This window comes from Bufo gargarizans, chromosome 2, assembly GCF_014858855.1.
Source record: "Bufo gargarizans isolate SCDJY-AF-19 chromosome 2, ASM1485885v1, whole genome shotgun sequence".
In the NCBI taxonomy this organism is placed as follows: domain Eukaryota; kingdom Metazoa; phylum Chordata; class Amphibia; order Anura; family Bufonidae; genus Bufo; species Bufo gargarizans.
In genome coordinates, this window is record NC_058081.1 from 619,813,308 (window position 1) to 619,836,171 (window position 22,864).

Consider the following 22,864-nt stretch of genomic DNA (forward strand, 5'->3'; position numbering starts at 1 on the left):
CACGTACTGACTGATGGTTCGGCCCCATTCAACTTCTGGGTCTCCTAAATTGTCCACGTGGCCAGAGCTAGCCTTTTATGCCTTGGAGGTGCTGGCCTGCCCGGCGGCCAGCGTTTTGTCTGAACGTGTATTCAGCACGGCAGGGGGCGTCATTACAGACAAACGCAGCCGCCTGTCTACAGCCAATGTGGACAAGCTGACGTTCATAAAAATGAACCAGGCATGGATCCCACAGGACCTGTCCATCCCTTGTGCAGATTAGACATTAACTACCTCCCCTTAACCATATATTATTGTACTCCAGGGCACTTCCTCATTCAATCCTATTTTTATTTTCATTTTACCATTATATTGCGAGGCTACCCAAAGTTGAATGAACCTCTCCTCTGTCTGGGTGCCGGGGCCTAAATATATGCCAATGGACTGTTCCAATGTTCGGTGACGTGAAGCCTGATTCTCTGCTATGACATGCAGACTGATTCTCTGCTGACATGAAGACAGATTCTCTGTTACGGGACCTCTCTCCTCTGCCTGGGTGCTGGGCCTAAATATCTGACAATGGACTGTTGCAGTGGTGGCTGACGTGAAGCCTGATTCTCTGCTATGACATGCAGACTGATTCTCTGCTGACATGAAGACAGATTCTCTGTTACGGGACCTCTCTCCTCTGCCTGGGTGCTGGGCCTAAATATATGCCACTGGACTGTTGCAGTGGTGGCTGACATGAAGCCTGATTCTCTGCTATGACATGCAGACTGATTCTCTGCTGACATGAAGCCAGATCCTCTGTTACGGGACCTCTCTCCTCTGCCTGGGTGCTGGGCCTAAATATCTGACAATGGACTGTTCTAATGTTGGGTGACGTGAAGCCTGATTCTCTGCTATGACATGCAGACTGATTCTCTGCTGACATGAAGACAGATTCTCTGTTACGGAACCTCTCTCCTCTGCCTGTGTGCTGGGCCTAAATATATGCCAATGGACTGTTGCAATGGTGGCTGACGTGAAGCCTGATTCTCTGCTATGACATGCAGACTGATTCTCTGCTGACATGAAGACAGATTCTCTGTTACGGGACCTCTCTCCTCTGCCTGGGTGCTGGGCCTAAATATATGCCAATGGACTGTTCCAATGGTCGGTGACGTGAAGCCTGATTCTCTGCTATGACATGCAGACAGATTCTCTGCTGACATGAAGACAGATTCTCTGTTACGGGACCTCTCTCCTCTGCCTGGGTGCTGGGCCTAAATATCTGACAATGGACTGTTGCAGTGGTGGCTGACGTGAAGCCTGATTCTCTGCTATGACATGCAGACTGATTCTCTGCTGACATGAAGACAGATTCTCTGTTACGGGACCTCTCTCCTCTGCCTGGGTGCTGGGCCTAAATATATGCCACTGGACTGTTGCAGTGGTGGCTGACATGAAGCCTGATTCTCTGCTATGACATGCAGACTGATTCTCTGCTGACATGAAGCCAGATCCTCTGTTACGGGACCTCTCTCCTCTGCCTGGGTGCTGGGCCTAAATATCTGACAATGGACTGTTCTAATGTTGGGTGACGTGAAGCCTGATTCTCTGCTATGACATGCAGACTGATTCTCTGCTGACATGAAGACAGATTCTCTGTTACGGAACCTCTCTCCTCTGCCTGTGTGCTGGGCCTAAATATATGCCAATGGACTGTTGCAATGGTGGCTGACGTGAAGCCTGATTCTCTGCTATGACATGCAGACTGATTCTCTGCTGACATGAAGACAGATTCTCTGTTACGGGACCTCTCTCCTCTGCCTGGGTGCTGGGCCTAAATATATGCCAATGGACTGTTCCAATGTTCGGTGACGTGAAGCCTGATTCTCTGCTATGACATGCAGACTGATTCTCTGCTGACATGAAGACAGATTCTCTGTTACGGGACCTCTCTCCTCTGCCTGGGTGCTGGGCCTAAATATCTAAAAAATGGACTGTTGCAGTGGTGGCTGACGTGAAGCCTGATTCTCTGCTATGACATGCAGACTGATTCTCTGCTGACATGAAGACAGATTCTCTGTTACGGGACCTCTCTCCTCTGCCTGGGTGCTGGGCCTAAATATATGCCACTGGACTGTTGCAGTGGTGGCTGACATGAAGCCTGATTCTCTGCTATGACATGCAGACTGATTCTCTGCTGACATGAAGCCAGATCCTCTGTTACGGGACCTCTCTCCTCTGCCTGGGTGCTGGGCCTAAATATCTGACAATGGACTGTTCTAATGTTGGGTGACGTGAAGCCTGATTCTCTGCTATGACATGCAGACTGATTCTCTGCTGACATGAAGACAGATTCTCTGTTACGGAACCTCTCTCCTCTGCCTGTGTGCTGGGCCTAAATATATGCCAATGGACTGTTGCAATGGTGGCTGACGTGAAGCCTGATTCTCTGCTATGACATGCAGACTGATTCTCTGCTGACATGAAGACATATTCTCTGTTACGGGACCTCTCTCCTCTGCCTGGGTGCTGGGCCTAAATATATGACAATGGACTGTTGCAGTGGTGGCTGACGTGAAGCCTGATTCTCTGCTTTGACATGCAGACTGATTCTCTGCTGACATGAAGCCAGATTCTCTGTTACGGGACCTCTCTCCTCTGCCTGGGTGCTGGGCCTAAATATATGCCAATGGACTGTTGCAGTGGTGGCTGACGTGAAGCCTGATTCTCTGCTATGACATGCAAACTGATTCTCTGCTGACATGAAGACAGATTCTCTGTTACGGGACCTCTCTCCTCTGCCTGGGTGCCGGGGCCTAAATATCTGAGAATGGACTGTTCCAGTGGTGGGTGACGTGAAGCCAGATTCTATGCTATGGGACCTCTCTCCAATTGATATTGTTTAATTTTTATTTATTTTATTTTTATTTTTATTCATTTCCCTATCCACATTTGTTTGCAGGGGATTTACCTACATGTTGCTGCCTTTTGCAGCCCTCTAGCCCTTTCCTGGGCTGTTTTACAGCCTTTTTAGTGCCGAAAAGTTCGGGTCCCCATTGACTTCAATAGGGTTCGGGTTCGGGACGAAGTTCGGATCGGGTTCGGATCCCGAACCCGAACATTTCCGGGAAGTTCGGCCGAACTTCTCGAACCCGAACATCCAGGTGTCCGCTCAACTCTAAAGACCTATGATTATGAATTGTGGACTTGTATAAAGCTGGAAAGGGTTATAAAAGTATCTCCAAAAGCCTCGCTGTTCATCAGTCCACGGTAAGACAAATTGTCTATAAATGGAGAAAGTTCAGCACTGCTGCTACTCTCCCTAGGAGTGGCCGTCCTGTAAAGATGACTGCAAGAGCACAGCACAGACTGCTTAATAAGGTGAACAGCTTTAGGACTCATGCACATGACTGTATGTATTTTGGGGTCGACAAAGCACGGATCCACAAAAAATACGGATGACATCTGTGTGGATTCCGTATTTTGCGGAACGGAATAGTTGGCCCCTAATAGAACAGTCCTATCCTTGTCCATTAGAGCTCATGCACACGACCGTATGTATTTTGCGGTCTGCAAAACACGGATCCGCAAAATATCCGGATGACATCTGTGTGCATTCCTTATTTTGCGGAACGGAATAGCTGGCACTAATAGAACAGTACAAGTCTTATGTAGCCAATAATAGGACATGTTCTATTTTTTTGCAGAACGGACATGCGAACATATGGAAAGAAAATACGGTTGTGCATGAGCCCTTAGTTGGGGCACTCATGGAATCTCATTTTTATACTGTTTACTGGCAGAAATACATACTGTGCCCTCTGTGTGATCTTTATTTTCTAATGTTTCTTCTGTATACTAAGTTTTTCCCCTTTTAGCATTTCCGTTCATATGATGACCCGACCCATCTCTATAGAAACTCCCAATCAACACAACATTATGGCAGCATTCTCTAGATTTCTAGACACTTATACCTCTTCAATAGCTGTCAGCAATGCATTTTCAGTAGGGAGGAAGCTATAACCAGATTGCTATAGCTTATAGGGTATTGAGCTTTAAAATTCAAAGTGCCTGATCCTTTTTTGCCCCAACTTTATATGTTAGGGGGAAGTCAAGAGCTCCCCATAAACTTTAGACAGTTGATCAGTCCCATAAAAGATGGCAGATTCAACTGGCTATGGTATAATTTCCATAAGTGGTCTTTAGATATATGTGTTCAGTTGAAAAATATTAAAGGGCTTCTAGTCACCCCACTAAAGTCTTTTTTTTATTTATTTTTTGGCTACTTATAATCCCTATACTGCGATATATCAATCTATAATGCTATTACTCATTTTGGTTCAGTAGTTAATTCAAAAAATGGACTTTTGTAATTTGCAAATTACCTGTCTACCAGCAAGTAGGGCGGCTACTTGCTGGTAGCAGCAACATCCTCCTTTCATAAAGACGCCCCCTCCTCATGATGATTGACAGGGCCAGCGAACGCGCTCGTCCTCTGCTGGCCCTGTCTGCATTCAAAATCTGGCGCCTGCGCCATACCTGTCTTAAGTCGGCGCAGGCGCACTGAGAGGCGGACGCTCGCTCGGCCCCTCCATCCTCAATGCACCGATGACGTCACATCTACACCCGGCGCAGGCGCACTGAGGAAGGATCCAGCCCCCTGGATCTCACAGGCCCCGGAAGCTGTATGAGTAATACACACAGTATTACTCATACAGCCAATGCATTCCAATAAAGAAGTATTGGAATGCATTGTAAAGGATTAGACCCCCAATAGTTCAAGTCCCAAAGTGGGACAAAAAATTTTGTGAAAAGAAAAGTTGAAAAATAAGTTTTCCCCAAAAAAAATCGAAAGTTTCAAGTAAAAATAAACAAAAACGTAATTTTTCCCAAATAAAGTTTTAAAAAAAAGTATACATATTAGGTATCGCCGTGTCCGTATCGACCGGCTCTATAAACATATCCCATTACATAACCCCTCAGATGAACACTGTAAAAAATAAAAACTGTGGTAAAAAAACTATTTTTTTGTCATCTTACATCACAAAAAGTACAACAAGCGATTAAAAAAGTGCATGCCCACCAACATAGTACCAATCTAACCATCACCTCATCCCGCCAAAAAATGAGCCCCTACCTTAACAATCGCCCCAAAAATAAAAAAACTATGGCTCAGAATATGGAGACACTAAAACATTATTTTTTTTGTTTTAAAAAAGCTGTTATTGTGTAAAACTTACATAAATAAATAAAAATTATACATATTTGGTATTGCTGCGTTCGTATCGACCAGCTCTATAAAAATATCACATGACGTAACCCCTCAGATGAACACCGTAAAAAAAAAAATGTGCTAAATAAACCATTTTTTGTCACCTTACATCACAAAAAGTGTAATCGCAAGCGATCAAAAAGTCATATGCACCATCTCATCCCGCAAAAAATGAGACCATACCAAAAATAATCGCCCAAAAACTGAAAAACTATGGCTCTCAGACTATGGAGACACTAAAACATGATTTTTTTTTTGGTGTAAAACTTACATAAAAAAAAAAAAAAGTATACATATTAGGTATCGCCGCGTCCGTATCAACCGGCTCTATAAAAATATCACATGACCTAACCACTCAGATGAACACCGTAAAAATGTTTAAATAAAAACTGTGCTAAATATACCATTTTTTGTCACCTTACATCACAAAAAGTGTAATAGCAAGCGATCAAAAAGTCACACGTACCCCAAAATAGTGCCAATAAAAAACGCCATCTCATCCCACAAAAATCATACCCTACCCAAGGTAATCGCCTAAAAACTGAAAAAAATGATGGCTCTCAGACTATGGAAATAGTTGGCCCCCTCACTTATATCTTCACGGAGTGTGGGCTTTAGACAGGACTTTACATAAAGGCAGACCCCCCCCCCCCTCCGGTTTTGACAATCCTTTCTAAAGAGACTGTAACCTTGTACATTAACTGCCCAGTCATAGCTATCATCCAGCCTTCTCTCAGTTATTCCCACTATGTCATAGTTCTCCTCACACATCACTAATTCCAGCTCCCCAGTTTTATTAGTCAGGCTTCTGGCATTAGTATTCATGAGTCGGCCAGAGGGTCTCTTTAAGATGTTTTCCTATATTTCAATAGACTTCATGTCGTCTGGGCAGGTACATTTGTGATACATTTAGTGAGAATAATAAATATAGACTTAAAAAAAAAAAAAGATGTTATAAGGATTAAAAGTTTGTTGTGACGCCAGTTGCATTTCAGCAAATAACAGCATACAATGTTAATCAGCTGCTTGACCACCAGAATATTGTCATGCATTAAACAAGACATGGACTTGCGGGGCAGAGATGTAATATATTACCACTTTAAAAAATGGAATATGTAGTTTAGTTCTGGGCTCCAGTCCATAGAAAGGACACACTGCAGCTGGAAAAAGTAAAGAGGAGAGCGACTAAACTGATAAGGGGCATGGAGGGTCTTAGTTATGAAGAAAGATTAAAGGAATTTAATTTATTTAGTCTTGAGAAGAGATGTCTAAGGTCGGACATGATTAACCTAAACAAATATATAAATGAGCCATACAAAAATACGGTGAAAAACTGCCTTCAAAAGACAAGGGGGCACTGCCTCCGACTGGAGAAGAATAAGTTCAGTCTACAGAAGCGTCAAAACTTCATTACTGTAAGAACTGTGAATCTGTGAAATAGATTTCCTCAGGACGTGGTCACAGCAGGAACAGTGGACAGTTTTAAAAAGGGTTTAGATGAATTCTTAAAAGTAAATGACATTAATGCTTATGCAGCACCCCATGGGTGAGATGAGTCGGCCAGAGGGTCTCTTTAAGGTGTTCATATATTTCAATAGACTTCACGTCATCGGGGCAGGTACATTTGTGATACATTTAGTAAGAATAATAAATATAGACTTAAAAAAAAATATGATGTTATAAGGGTTAAAAGTTTTTTGTGACGCCAGTTGCATTTCAGCAACGAGGGACTAGGTCCCACTAAGTAGATGGTAGTGGTGGTACCCAGGTGAAGGAATGCCACAATGGTGTAAGGGTTGCCTAAAATGTCCCTTTAGGTGTTGTAGCCTGCACTTGTCACGGTGCTCTAGCTCTGCCAAGATTGCCGCCATCTGCTGGTAAGCCAGGCACATTACACTTAAACAGTCATTTACAAGGAAAATACAAGCATACATTGTGCAGGACATGGAAGTAAATACACATGATGACACAGGATCAACCATTAAAGATAGTGAAGGGGCGCAAAAGGTGGTAATGACCCCTAGCGTGGTGTTACACTTATGAAAATGTCTAGAAATCTGAGTCTCACTTCCTTCTGGGATTCGCGTCCCCACCTATTCCTTGGTTGAACTTGATTGACTTATGTCTTTTTTTCAATCGTATTAACTATGCAACTATGTAACAAAGCAGCAAACCAACAATTGCTAGATAATAGAACATTTCTAAGTAACATGCTCATAATTGAAAGGTCTAGTTTAATCCTTCATTTTCCTACACAAGTTTTCCAAATTTCTGAAGATTACAGAGTAGGAAAAATAACTCTAGTAAAAGATATTCTTCATCACATACTAGGACCAAGGTTTTGACTTGTTCCCTTTAGTTGATATGGCTGAACTGTGGTATTTTCCCCCCACTTATATTCCATACTCCTAAAAAAGTTTGTCCAGTTTGTGTTTAGTTTACCTACTATTTTTTTTAAATCAATTCATTTATATGGTCACTACTCACTGACCTTTCACATAATTATGCAAAATCAATAGAACCACAGCACATACTGTTTCAGAAACCGTTTAACATAACTCATCAGTTAAAAAAATGCTTCTTTCACCAATTAACAGGCTCCCCCACCCACTTCTTAAATTAGCATTTCTGAATTCTCTGCTAAATCCATCACAGACGCATAAAAAAAAAAATATGGACAGTAGAGGTGGATGAGTAATGAATATCTATTATGGGGAACACAGTCATACTTCAGCAGCTATTGATTTTCTCCACTGCTTAAGAATTATTGTTTTCCATGTGCCTCTGCTTCTTTGCATAATAAAGATAGTAAAAGTGAAGCAAAATTTCCTCTACCTTCTGTGAGCTGTAAATGGGAGACATTATGGCAGCTAGTCTCTACAAATTATCTCAGGAAGAACTAAGATTTAGGAAAGGGTGAAGTGTAAGAAAAAGGTGAAAACTGCTACACATGCAGGATACAAGTAATATAATTAGAGATGAGCGAATTTTTCAATAATTCGTTTTGGCCGGTTTGAAGAATTTTTAGAAAAAACGTCTATTTCCTGGCTGCAGAGAGCCTTTATAGTGGTGTAGAACACTGTGCCTTGCAGTAACACACATAGGGAGTCTGCTATGGTGGTAGTGAAATTATACTGTGAGTCAGGATGACATGCAGATGACAGGCATCGCTCTTAGAATCACTGCACACTTCACTTATTTGGGCAGTCACAGGGCCAAAACTGACCAAGTATGAACTCATGATTACTGGTCGATGTTGGCGTCAAGAAGCGCACTCCTTTTACACCGTCGTCAGCTGATTCCACATAGATGTCTACAGAACCTGTTCTATTTAATGCTTATGCAAGTAGAGCCCCCGACAGAGTGGGGAAGGTGTCAGCAGTAAGTTTGTGTTGATGTCACTGTTAATTTTGCCCTTCCTCTGATCTGTCACAACAATAACCCACATAAAACGGATCATGTCTGTTGAGCATCTGCCTTCACTCGGTCAGCATTTGGTCAGTAATCCATCAGTATTGCTAATGCCAAAAAAAACAGGAGTGGATCCAAAACAGAGATGACTGAGTCAATCATTCAAGAACCTCTGGTTGCTGGTCAAGACACGACCGCTAGATGACACCGGGAGATCAGGCCTCTCGCTGCACTCCTGCAGCCAAGCCCCCCTACTCTTCTGTGACCTATGTTTGCACCAGAAATATTTAGGCCTCTGCCACTCCCCTGTGCAGGGCCTTGAACTTCTCTGTCTTACATACTGTTAGATCAAATAAATAAATAAAAAGGAAGTTAAAACACCGCTAAAAAGTCTGTAATTTCCTCACTTTACCACACAACGACTAATAAGCCCTTTTTTCCCCAACTAATACACAAAAAAGGGCTTTAGAACATATAACTGCACCGCTGACTGGCAAATATTTTTTTTCTTTTTCCACTAATACACGAGAAAAAGGGATTTAGAACATATAACTGCACCGCTGACCAGCAAATATATTTTTTTTCTTTTTCCGCTAATACACGAGAAAAAGGCTTTAGAACATATAACTGCACTGCTGACCGGCAAATATATATATATTTTTTCCACTAATATACGCCACTAAAGGCTTCTGAGCCACTGAGCGGCAAATATATTTGACTTTTACCACTAATACACGACAAAAAGGACTGTAATTTTAGCACTTCACCGCAAATGACTAATAAGCCCTTTTTTCCCACTAATACAAGCCAAAAAATGCTTTAGAGCATATAACTACACTACACAAGGGCAAATAAGATGTAGAAATATTTCCTGGTAATAAACTCTGTTAATGCCTGTATTAAAAAGCACTTGCACCCTAATAAGAACAGTTTGGTGGAATTACAGAGCTGTATAATGGCAATTTGGGTGCCCAGTCAGTGCAGAAAGGTGTAATAGAATTGTTCCTATTACCCAGGCTGCAACCTGCCCTACTGAACCCTGTTCTACATAAATGCTGTGGAATGATTCCTCCCTATCCTTCCCCTACACCTTGAATAATCTTTCCCTGCACTTGTAAATCATTGTTTTAGCACAATAAAAAAATTTCTAACACTGTCCCTAGCGCCTGCTGACATCTCTCCCTGCACTAAGTACACTGGTAAATGACGGAATCCAAGATGGCTGAGGCTATTTATAGGGCTGTGACATCACAGGGCTAGCTGGCTGCTGATTGGCTGCATGCATGGCATTATGGGTGATCCCGCCTTCCTAGAGTTCCTTGTTTCATGTCCTGACACGTGCAACAGACATTTTAGGAACAAACATGATTTGTTACTATAAAGCGTAAGGAAATTCGGCTTTGGTGCTAATCAAATTTTTCCTTAAATTCGGACAGAATTCCACTTCGTTGGCTTCGATTAGCTCATCTCTAAATATAATGGTCAAAATACTATATAATAGTATAATCATATACACATATATCATATTCTAAAAAATCCTCTGAAGCTGTAGGTACATGTGTCTTCATGGACAGTAGGGTGCTGGGTTGATATTAATAATGAGATACTATGTTGTAGGGGTGAACACTGTTTTATAGAAAAAGTATAGCAACAAATCCAAATAAACACAAAAAAATACATACCCAATGCAAAAGTTTTTCTAAGATGTTCTGTGGGAAATAACAAGGAATCCTCCCCAAAGACCATGTCATCTTTATCTGAGAAGTAAGCATCCAGATGTTCTCTGGAATCAAAGCAGTCTTTGTGATAGAGCTTGTAGGTACTGGAATCCATTGTCAACTCTTGTGTCGCAGATGGTGACCCTCTCCACAGTGGTGTTTATAAAGTCTTTATATAATAGAAATACTTCTCAGATCATGAGTTGTTTTCTCCTTGAGGCAGTCTTGTGACTGTGTAACCATAAATTTACATGAATTGCTAATGACAGGTTTTTTTTTTCTTGCTTTTTTTTTAAAGTTAGACTTTTTTAAAAGATCATCGGGGTCATTTATTATACTGAAATACGCCTATATCAAGCGTATTTCAGGAGAAAATGGCGGCGCAATAGTTAGTTGCACCTCTATCTGCGACTTCACCCCGCTCATGCCAGGTCTTAAATTGTGGGCGTCGCATCGGTGGGGAAGGGGATGGGCCACAGGCCCCTCTAATTTACAATTTTCTAAGCCTGTTTCAGGTATACCAAAATGGTCTAAATGTAAGACAGCTAAGAAGCTCTCATACATTTAGAACTGGCGCTGGATGCGCGAAAGTTATGAAGAGGCCGGCGCCTCTTTATAACTTCGGAACCACCTCCAGCTTAGGGCTTTATTAAGACCAGCTTCTAGATGTCGGTAAATTTGCCCCCATATGCTTAACAATGCAGTAAGAAATGAAGAACTAATTGCGAGCTGCGCTGACTTGCCACTGCCAAGTTGGCACACCAATATTAAAGGGGTTGTCTGGGTTCAGAGCTGAACCCAGACATACCCTTATTTTCACCCAGGCAGCCCCCCTGAGGCTAGCATTGGAGCATCTCATGCTCCAATGCGCTCCCTTGACCTGCGCTAGATCATGCAGGGCAAGGTCTCTTTTGTTTTCAATAACACACTGCCTGGCAGAAACCTCCGCCCGGCAGTGTGTTCGGTGATGTCACCGGCTCTGATGGGCAGGCTTTAGCGCTGCCCTAGCCGTTTTACTGGCTAGGGCACCGCTAAATCCCGCCCATCAGTGCCAGTGACGTCACTGGGCTTCCTGGCAGCCCCATGGAGAGCCCTGGTATGTCACCGGATCTCCAAAAAATGCCTTTGCCCTGCGCGATTTAGCGCAGGGCAAAGGAGAGCATCAGAGCATGAACTGCTCCGATTTTTAAGACAGAGGGGCTACCTGGGTGAAAATGGAGGTATGTCCTGGTTCAGCTCTGAACCTGGACATCCCCTTTAACCCCTTCTATCCAAGGACAGTTTTCACCTTCCTGACTAGGCCTATTTTTGCAAATCTGACGTGTCTCATTTTATAGGGTAATAACTCTGTAATGCCTTTACTTATCTAAACGGTACTCAGATTGTTTTCTGGTGACACATTGAATTTAATGTTAGTGGTAATTTGGGGTCAATATTTTATTTCTTTACTTTGAATTTCTCTACTTTTAAGATAGTAATAGCTCATAAAATAGTTATCAATTAACATTCCCCATATGTCTACTTTATGTTGGCATTATTGTGTAAATCTCATTTTTTTTTATTTTTAGGACGTGTTTTTTAAGCACAAATTTAGTTATAAAATGATTTTGAGGGGTTTACGTAATATAAACCAGACATAAATGACGTATTTTAGAAACTACACCCCTCAGATTATTCAAAACTGATGTTACAAACTTTGTTAACCTTTGACGTCTCCCACAGGAGTCAGTGGCATACCTCCAATAGAGGCAGACCACGCCATTGCTATGGGGCCCATGGGGAAAAGGGGCCCACAGTGAACCAAAGGTCCCACCCCCTAATTATGCTCATTACTGTCCAGCACCAAAAGAATATCCCTATCATCAATTTAGAAAACTAAAGGACCTATGATGATGTCATCACAGGTTCTCTACATCTAGTAAAGGAACTGCACTAAGAATAGTGTAGTGTCACAGATGTTCCCATGACAGGTGCCAGGAGATCAGTGAGACTGGCCACAAGTGGTTTGATCTGACAGGTTCCTTGTGGATCAATTTGTGTCTATGTTGTTTAGGGTAATGGCCATACCCCTTGCCTCTGGTGTTGCTTAGGTGGTCATTTAACCTTCCCTATTTTTTGTGGCTTCTCCCACCATGCTGTATAGTTTATAGTTTCAGTCTTGTTGTGGATTGCTGGTGTTGGATCACGGCGGAGTTCCTATGCTTCCATAGCCTTTTGACGTTAAGTGTCTTCTTCCCCTTTTGTTTATTGTTTGGGTTTTCTTGTGTTGCTCTTTTCCCCGTCATTTGTGTTTAGTAGAGGTAAATGAGAAAAAATCACCGAGTGGCGCCTAACTGCTACCAAAATGTATGTATATGAGATATGCATCATATATAAAATAAAGTGTGTGGAAAATATAAAAAAAAAAATAATATAAAAAATATATAGAAATATATAGAAAAAAAAAAATAAATAAGGTAGGGGACTGAGGTACACTTAAAAGATAAGGACTAAAAGTAAGTAATTACCCCTTACCATAAAAAGGGGGGGGGGGACCGTTAATATTCAGTAGTCATATAATAAAACCATCTGACACCGGGTGGATGGTAGTAAATGAGACAACAATACAAAAATGTAAAAGGTGATATACATCAAACTCACTTCACCAGGGAGGGGTGTAATGGGATAAAACTCAAGACACCCAAAACAACCACCTCCCTCGGCTGGCTCTCTTGTAGAATAGCAGGAAAATACGGCTGTCCAAAACTTGGTACTTCTGGTATATTCCTTTAATAAATCAGTCAGGTGAGCTCAACGCGTTTCGGGGAATAACAAACCCCTTCCTGTACAGCGCACTCGCAATCCCGCCGGTCCCAGCGAACTCCCCGAGCTCCCAGGCCTAACTTCTGTCTATTCCTGGTCTCTCACAAATCCTCCTGTTCTACCCGAGCCTCCTGTTCTACCCGAGGCTCACAAGAGGATTTGTGAGAGACCAGGGATAGACAGAAGCTAGGCCTGGGAGCTCGGGGAGTTCGCTGGGACCGGCGGATTACGATATGTTCGGTCAGAGCACCCGAGCAGTTTGGTGCTCGATCAACACTATTACTAACCAAATGCTGACTGAGTGAAGGCGGATGTTCCACAGACAGGATCCGTTATTTGGGGGTTATTGTTGTGACAGATCAGAGGACGGTCAAAATAATCAGTGATGTCTACACAAACTTACTGCTGATACCCTCTCCACTCTGTTGGGGGGCTCTACTTGTAGAAGCCTTTAATAGAACAGGTTCTGTAGGCATCTACGTGGAATCAGCTGATGATGACATTGTAAAAGAAGTGTGCTTCTTCTTGGAGCTAACATCAACCTGTAAGGCTGAGTTCATACTTGAGATTTTGGTCAGTTTTGGCCCCCGTGACTGCCCAGATAAGTGAAGTGTGCAGTGACTCTAAAAGCAACGCCTGTCATTTGCATGTCATACTGACTCACAGTATTATTTCACTACCACAGCAGACTCCCTATGAGTGTTACTGCAAGGAAATAGACGTTTTTAACGAGATTTGCCACAAATAAATAAACCGGCCGAATAAAATTTTTGAAAACGTAGCTCATATCTAGTGGTTTTTATATGAGGTACATGGGGTAATTGTGGTTGGAACTGTCTGCAGTACTACAAATATGAGTGAGATATGAGTAAAAATAGGGAATGAGATGCAAATGAAGAGAAAGGAGAAATACCTCCTCTTACCACTCCATTCTAGCCCCAGTGGAGAGCTCATACTGCAGTTCTTCTCATGCTGTTGTTGTAGGACCTATATTCATGTGCTGTGCAGTTCCTTTACTAGATATACAGGACCTGTGATCATGATGTCATCACAGGTCCTGCCTGGTAGATGCTCTTATCTAATCTGGGAACTTCACAATGCTCTGTGCACTTCATTTACTAGATGTACGGGACCTATGATGCTGAAGAATATGTTATCACTTGCAGATGCTTCAATCTAGCCTGGGAACTACATTATGACAAGACTATTAGTTTAGCTTTTTGCATGGAAAATTTCCAATTAAAATTTGCGATTAGAATATTTGTGATCTACATGATCTGTCATGAACAGCGCTATCTATTGGTTTCATAGTTTTATGACAAGACTATGAATCCAATAGATGGCGCTGTTCATGAGTAGTGTGTAGATCGCGAATATTCTTATCGCGAATTATTATCACAAATTTTCCATGCAAAAGGCTATACTAATAGTCTTGTCATAAGACTATGAAACCAATAGATGGTGGTGTTCATGAGTAGTGTAGACTTCAAATTTTCCATGCAAATGGTTTTTCAGCTGAAGAACAAGGCGGATTCTGCTCATTTGCATGTCTTTCCCATATGCCCATGTTTATGCAAATAAGTTTTGACATGACAAAACTGTATAGAAAGGTTATTGAATATTATGTTAGGACAATCTGAAAACTTTTTATCACCCTAAAGATATTGATCTAGGTGTGCAGGTCTACCCAAGCCATGCAACAGATCTGAAGTATCTTTGAGGCTTACTCGCTCTCAGTCAGATGAGAGCTGGTTTGGAATGTATCATAGTGCACAAGGCTGCCATTTGTAAGGTAAGCTGACTAAGCCTGTTATGTGTCTCATGGATAGATTGACGGCTTGCACATACCTGGCTTTTGGTATATAGCCTTTGTGTGGTTGTCTATTGTATGTCATAGATAATAGGAGTCCAAGACGCCTCCAGCTATCCTCTTAATGCTGTTTGCAAACCATTTTGATGGGGTTTCCATCAATTTCTAACCTTTTTTGGGGAACCAGACACCCTCTCTTCTTTAGAGCAGGGGTGCCTGCTTTGATGCTCGGGTCTCCTATTGACTTTCATTGTATTAAATTGTACTCCAGCAACCCGGTGTGCTGAGCATAGCGATGCTCGAGCCGAACAGCAGTTCAGCCGAGCATGCTCGCTCAAAACAGAGATGACACGTGAATGGAATATTTGCATGTCTTCTGTGTTTTGTACCCACTCCTGATTTTGGCTACCAAATCACAAGCCAATTCTGATAGGACCATATAGGTCTTACAGATGCTATACAGACAGGATCCATTGTGCGTCTCATTTTTCCTTCCTTCTGAAAGATCAGAAGAAGGGTCAAATAAATTATGTCAGCCAGGCCAAAAGGCAAAATAGTGGCCCAGTCATGAATTGGTGAGGATGAAAATAGCATGAGAAGTCCACAGAGTGGCCCTATGACATAGTGGTGAGGTGGAAGAAGCAAGAGGAGACCACAGAGTGGCCCAATGACAGCGTCTGGAGGTGGAAGCAGCATCAGGAGGAGGCAACAGAGTGGCACAGTGACAGTGTGAAATTAGAAGCAGCATCCGGAGGCCACAGAGTGGCAAGGTAACATAGTGTGGAGGTGGCAGCAGCATCAGAAAATCACAGAGTGGCAAGGTGACATAGTGTTGAGGTGGCAGCAGCATCAGGAGACCACAGATTGGCAAGGTGGCATAATGTGGCGGCGGCAGCAGCATGATGAGGCCACAGAGTGGCAAGGTGACATAGTGTGGAGGTGGCAGCAGCATCAGGAGGCAACAGAGTGGCAAGGTGACACAGTGTTGAGATGTCAGCAGCATGAGGAGACCACAGAGTGGCAAGGTGACATAGTGTGGAGGTGGCAGCAGCATCAGGAGGCAACAGAGTAGCTAGATAACAGTGTGGAGATGGCGGCAGCAGCATAAGCAGACCACAAAGTGGCAAGGTGACATAGTGTGGAGGTGGCAGGAGCATGAGGAGGCCACAGAGTGGCAAGGTAACATAATGTAGAGGTGACAGCAGCATGAGGAGGACACAGAGTGGCAAGGTGACATAGTGTGGAGGTGGGTGGCAATAGCAGTACCAGCTGAAGATGGTGGGTGAAGGTAGAAGCACTTGGCATCAGATCTGTGGCATCAGACGGGTGGCAGCATCTATATAGTAGCTGAGGCAGGTAGCCAGAAAAAAACGGTCTCTTGTCAAGTTTTGGGTGAGGCAGCATGGATGATCTTATCTGATGCATCAGGCATTGGTGGGTGGAAATCCTTGCTGATCCACGCCTGATTCATTTTGACAAAGGTCCGTCTCTCCACATTTTGGGTGGACAGGGGAGTTCTTCTTGGGATAGCTATGGCACCCGCCACACTAAACACCCGCTCTGATGCCACACTACTGGCCGGGCAGGACAGCTTTTCCAGGGCAAACTCTGACCGTTTCGGCCATAAATCCAGTTTGTCTGCCCAGTAGTCCAGCAGATCTTCAATGTGGGGTGGCAGGGTTCTGTCCAAGTATGCCACCACCTGCTGGTTCAGATTCTCATGCAGGTCTAACTGCTGCTCCTGGCGAGTAGTTTCTTCAATAGGCGGGCTAAGAAAGCTACTCATTATCGACTCTAGACTCAAGCTACTGATGATGGAGCTGGTACTGCTTTTACCCCCCACCCCGCAACAGAAACCATGGCAGTGGAACGAGAGTGCAAAAGGCCCCCCCCCAGTCAGACCTGCGAGAGGATGGACAATGGCGCAGATAGACAGCGGCCAACTGATGACATAGGATGTCTCTATAGTAGTTCAGTTTGTCCTCCCTCTTAGCGGGTGTAAAAAAGGCCCCCATTTTGAACCGATAGCAAGGGTTCAATAAGGTGGAGAGCCAGGAGTCATCCCTCTGCCCGAATGGTGACAATTCGGCTGTCACTATGCAAGCAAGTAAGCATGCATCGGGCCATTTGTGAAAGTGACTCGGAGGTACTCCCTGCCTCCATCTCCATTGCATACTGCCATGGTGTGTCTGTGTCCTCTGCTTCGTCTTCCTCATCACCCTGTAGCTCTTCTGGCTGGTCCTGCTCCTCCTCTCCTGTCACCTGTGTGGAAAAACCACCTATTTTGCTACACATTGCTTGTGCTCCAATGTCCTTTCTTCTCCTCCAGCTCAGCCCCCACAGGGCTCATATGGCCGTGAGATATAGGCGCCATGTCTCCAGTCCCCTGACCAGCCAGATTTACCAGCATCTGTTTCAGGACATGAAGCAGTGGAATGACATCGTTCATCCTGTAGTCCTGGCGACTAACAAATAACATGGCCTCCTCAAAGGGCCTAAGCAAATGGCAGGTGTCACGCATGAGCTGCCACTGGCTGACATCGAAGTTACACAGGGGAGTACTCATGTCTGCTTGAATCAAGAAATCATTTATGGCTTTTCTCTGTTTGTATAGTCAGTTCAACCTATGGAGGGTGGAATTCCAATGGGTGGAAATGTCGCATATCAGCCTATGTTGGGGGATGCCGTTCTGCCGCTGCAAGTCAGGGAGAGTGTGTTTTGCGGTGTACGAGTGGCTGAAGTGCATGCAAAGTTTCCTGGACATTTTTAAGATGTCTTGCAGATGGGTGGTAGACTTCAGTATCCGCTTGACAACCATATTGAACACATGTGCCATGCAGGGCACATGGCTCAGCCTTCTTTGACACAGCACCGACACCATGTTCTTCCTGTTGTCGATCACCATGGTTTCGATTTTAAATTGTTTCAGAGAAAGCCAGGATTCGATTTGTTGATGAAGGACACGGAGCAGTTCCTCCCCTGTGTGACTCCATTCGCCCAGGCAAATGAGGTTCAGAACAGCAAGACACCGCCGTGCCCTGCACATGTGGTATGCTGGAGGGGCACTGGAAATTGTCCCTGCAGTGGGCGCTGAAGACACGGTGGAGGATGAGGCGGCAGAGGCGGACATTGTCGCAGGACCAACGGCGTGAGAACTTGGAGGCGGAAGCGGCATCATCTGGCCAAGTTGCTGGTGTGGCTGTGCAGGAACCACATTCACCCAGTGGGCCGTAAAGGAAATGTACTGTCCCTTACTGTAGTTACAGCTCCACACTTCGGCCCTGCCGTGCACTTTGGCAGACGCCGACAGGCTCAAGGACTGGCCCACCTTCTGTTCTACATATTTGTGCAGGGCTGGTACTGCCTTTTTGGCAACAAAATGACGGCTTTGGACTCTCCACCTCGGCTTGGCACTAGTGATGGGATGCATAGGCAATATTCGTCTTCGCGATATTTCGCTAATTTTTTGCCTAATATTCGCTATAAATTAGCAACTGGAATTCGTGATCTCCAGTCATTATTTTCTTGATTGCGAAAAACGGGAATGTAATTTGGGCATATGGCGCATGCCATACAGGAATGGCTCACTTTTGCTACATTTTTCAAGCTGCTAGACCCTAATCCCTATCATAGCACAGTAATTCCTATCACACTAACACCCTGCACTGGAACAGCTGGAACAGCTACACTATATCACTATCTAAATTACACTGACTATCTCCCAGTAACTGATCGGCAAATATATTTTTTCTTTTTCCACTAATATACACCACAAAAGGCTTTACAACATATAACTGCACCACTGATCGGCAAATATATTTTACTTTTGCCACTAATACACGACAATAAGCCCTTTTTCCTCACTAATACAAGCCACAAATGCTTTAGAACAAATAACTGCACCGCACAAGGCCAAATAAAATATAGAAAAATGTCCTTGTAATAAACCCTGTTAATGCCTGTTTCAAGCACCACTTGCACCCTAATAAGAATGGTTTTCTAGTATTACAGAGCTGTATAATGGGATTTTGGATCCCCAGTCAGTGCAGCAAGGTGTTATAGGATTGTTCCTATTACCCAGGCTCTATCCTCCCCTACAGAAATGCTGTGGAATGATTCCTCCCTATCCTTCCCCTACACCTTGAATAATCTTTCTCTGCACTTGTAAATCATTGTTTTAGCACAACAATATTTTTTCTAACACTGTCCCTAGCGCCTGCTGATATTTCTCCCTGCATTAAGTACACTGGTAAATAGCAGAATCCAAGATGGCTGAGGCTATTTATATAGCTGTGACATCACAGGGCTGGCTGCTGATTGGCTGCATGCATGGCATTATGGGTGATCCCGCCTTCTCAGAGTTCCTTGCTCCATGTCCTCACACATGCAGCAGCCATTTTAGGAAAAAAATTGATTTGTTACTACGAAGCATGAGGAAATTCAGCTTTGGTGCAAATCTCATTTTTCCTGAAATTCAGATCGAATTGCACTACATCAGCTTCGATTCGCTCATCTTTAATAACCACAATACATAGCTGACCACATAAATCTGTTTATCCTGAATCTATTATATGTTGTACTTCTCACATCAGTACAATATATATACAGTGTATATATATATATATATAGAAGGAAAAAGTCCAGCGGGAGCACGAACCCAGGTGTGGGTGCAAGGTCCAACGTAGGGCAACGGCGATCCCCAATAATATAGGTCAAAGAAGTAGGACTGCACTCCGGAATCGTGATAAAACAATAGTGATTTATTCACCCATAATCTGGCAAATCTTGCGACGTTTCGGCTCACAAGAGCCTTCCTCAAGCATGGAAACAGTGAAAGTGAAGACATATAAAGGCATTTCAAAAGTGTCCAACCCATCAGGGTGTGGTTACAATCAATTTAAATTACATACATCTGATACATGTGAATAAATAAAGTGCTTATACATAAAGTGTCCAGTGCCGTATGATCTACAACTGCGGGATATTATTCCCTCTGCGTAGAATATCATGTATAAAGCTTTGTTTTTGATTGAATACACAATTCCAAAAGTGCTAGCATAATAAATGGGGATCATAGAAGTTTGACCTTAAGTAGCCATGGGGCCCGCATATACCGTCACGTTCCTAGAGCGTCTCCATCTCTTCATTGCGCATGACCAGACTGACCTCATCGTATGAGTCACAGTGCAAGGATCGTACGCATGCGTGCTGTGGAATCGACCTAAAGCTGCCATTTTGCTTGAGGGAAAGGAGCCCTATAGTTCCGTTTGTATTCAATGCCTGAACGCTGGCTGGACAGAGTTATTGCTGAAAGAAATATATATAACCGCTGTAGGGATCTCCTACATGTGCCAGCACTTGGACCGGGATCCCGACCTTTCGGGCGGGACACCAGACCAAAGGGACGCGAGTGTCAGAGGGGGACACTTCCATGAACCCCGCCGACAGTCACAGCCCGATTGCTGGCAATAATGCAGTCATGGAGGGATAATTCCTCTAACATTACACAGGCAATGTCTCACTAAAGGACAGTTGTATGTCTGGAGTGGCGCATAAAGGAGAGAGCGCTAGTGTCAGCATCGGGCCGCATCGCTTCCAAAAGGTCAAGGCTCAAGGATCCCCATCCAATGTTGTGAAGATTAAAATTTCTAAAAGGCAAAGAGAAATATATGCTTTAGTTTCTAGATATATATTAATATATTATAATTACATATTGTACTTATACAATTCTCCCGCACTTCTATACAAATATGAGGAAGGTCCACCGCACACATGCAGAGGAGACAAGAGCGAGCCACAAATCCAGTGGCTCTCACCTGAACTCTACATTAAGACCTTTGGGGTGCAAGCTATCTAGATCATATATCCAACGTAACTCTCTTTTCTTCAAGATTGTAAGGTGATCACCGCCTCTTCTAGGTAGTGCAACTTGGTCAATTATCCAGCATCTTAGATCCCGCTCAGAGTGCCCAAGGGATCCAAAATGTCTGGAGACTGGTAGATCAGTAAGTTTTTTCCTCATTGTGTTTCTATGATTATTCAGCCTCAATTTCAATTCTGTGGACGTTTCTCCAACATATATTAGGTTACAAGGACAAGCCAACACATAGATTACATATGATGAAGAGCAATTAAGATGAAATTTAATAGGATATTCCTTGTTTGTGGATGGGTGTGTAAAGGACCTAGATTTACAGATATAGCGACAGTTGACGCAGTTGAGACACGGATAACATCCAAGTCCTGCGTGCGTCAACGTTCGCTGTATGCAGATTTTTTTGGGGCCCACATCCACTCTGACTAGATAGTCTTTAATATTTTTATTTTTGCGGTATGATAGAAGGGGAGGAAGTTTAAATTCTGGTACATCTTTGATGGACCTATTTAAGATACTCCAGTTATCTTTGAGGATACGTCCTATCTCCATACTGCAATCAGAGTATGTGGACATAAATGGTATCCTTTGGGTTTTTTGCGGGTTGGTTGGTATTGTTTCTGTATTGGTGTGTAAGATTTTACTCTTTTGTTCATCTAACAATCTACGGGGATAACCCCGTTCCCTAAATTTACCTGCCATCGTTTCTTTTTTTTTTTAATTTTTATTAAGAATATGCATATAGAGTACATGCCATTAAAATAACATAACTTGTACAAATTTCCTCGTAGACGACAGATGTGCATTGGGAGGAATACACTGCATAATTTGATTACAGAATTGTATTATACTACACATGTGGGACGACTCACATTCCCTGTGAACCAAAAGTCTGATCAGCATAGATACATTGATGCATTGATGTAAAGCCATTTATAAAGGAACCTGGTAAGTTTACATTGCTGAAGCCAACCATAGTTAGTCAAACTTCCTGAATTCGGCCCAGCTTTTCCATGTAGACCTGAATGAGGGAATCTTCCTATTCTCCCAAGCCGAGATCTCTTCAAACCTATAGATTTGATCTAGTTTCTCCGTCCATTGGGTTATAGAAGGAATGTCTGACGATAGCCAGAATTTCGGGATAAGGAGGCGAGCTGCACTCAGCATGAGATAAAACAAATGGGAGGGGATCCCGCTGCAGAGGGAGGGATAATATCCTAATAATGCCAGTTGGGGTGAGACAGAAAATGTCAGCTTGCATATCTTATTAGCTAGACCGAATATCTTACTCCACCACTTCTGTATTACTGGACATGTCCACCAGATATGGTAAAAAGAGCCTCTTTGGACTCCACATCTCCAGCATTGGTCTGACCCACTTAAGCTATACAAAGAGGTAATATCCGGTGTCCTGTACCACCGGGTCAAGACTTTGTAGCCATTTTCCTGAGTTCGGACACATCTGGAGGATTTGTGGGGAAGGACTAGTAGCCGTGAGATCTCGTCTTGGGAGAATGATACCTCCAAATCCCTCTCCCAGTGACCCACAAAGGCTGGTTTGACCATATTCAACGGTGTGATCAATAGTTTGTATAATCTGGAGATCAATTTGGTGTGTTTCGAGTTGTCTATTAGTAAACTCTCAAACCAAGTTAATGGTCTCAGTAAAGCTGCCAAGGGTATATTTTTCATGACAAAGGAGCGGAGAAAATTAAGCAAATGAGGGAAGGACTTACATTCAGGTAAGACCTGGAGGACCTCTTCGTTACTTAATATTGTGCCCTCTTCACTATATAGGGAGAGAATTCGGATTGTGGAGTGTTTTACCGGTGAAGGCAAACAGTCCCTGAGAGCGGAAGATGCATGCGCCATGACATCTTTTATTTGCAGTAAAGGTGATGGGAGAGGGATTGCAAATTGTGATGACTGCAGCCATTTCCATGCCGATAGTGTCGATTTTACAATTGGGTTAGGAGGTCTATTCAGGGTAGGGAAATCAGGTAGGC

The 22,864-nt window shown here is 43.3% G+C and overlaps 1 protein-coding gene across 1 annotated transcript in view; it reads right to left on the reverse strand.

The window, feature by feature from the left end:
• Positions 1–10,522, reverse strand: part of LOC122928843 (nicotinamide N-methyltransferase-like) — a 127,000-nt gene extending 116,478 nt beyond the window's left edge. Inside the window, exon 1 of the mRNA XM_044282110.1 lies at positions 10,336–10,522. Coding sequence (XP_044138045.1) covers positions 10,336–10,486 — 151 coding nt within the window. The 5' untranslated portion in view covers positions 10,487–10,522. The remainder of the gene's footprint in view (positions 1–10,335) is intronic.
• Positions 10,523–22,864: the final 12,342 nt, after the last annotated feature.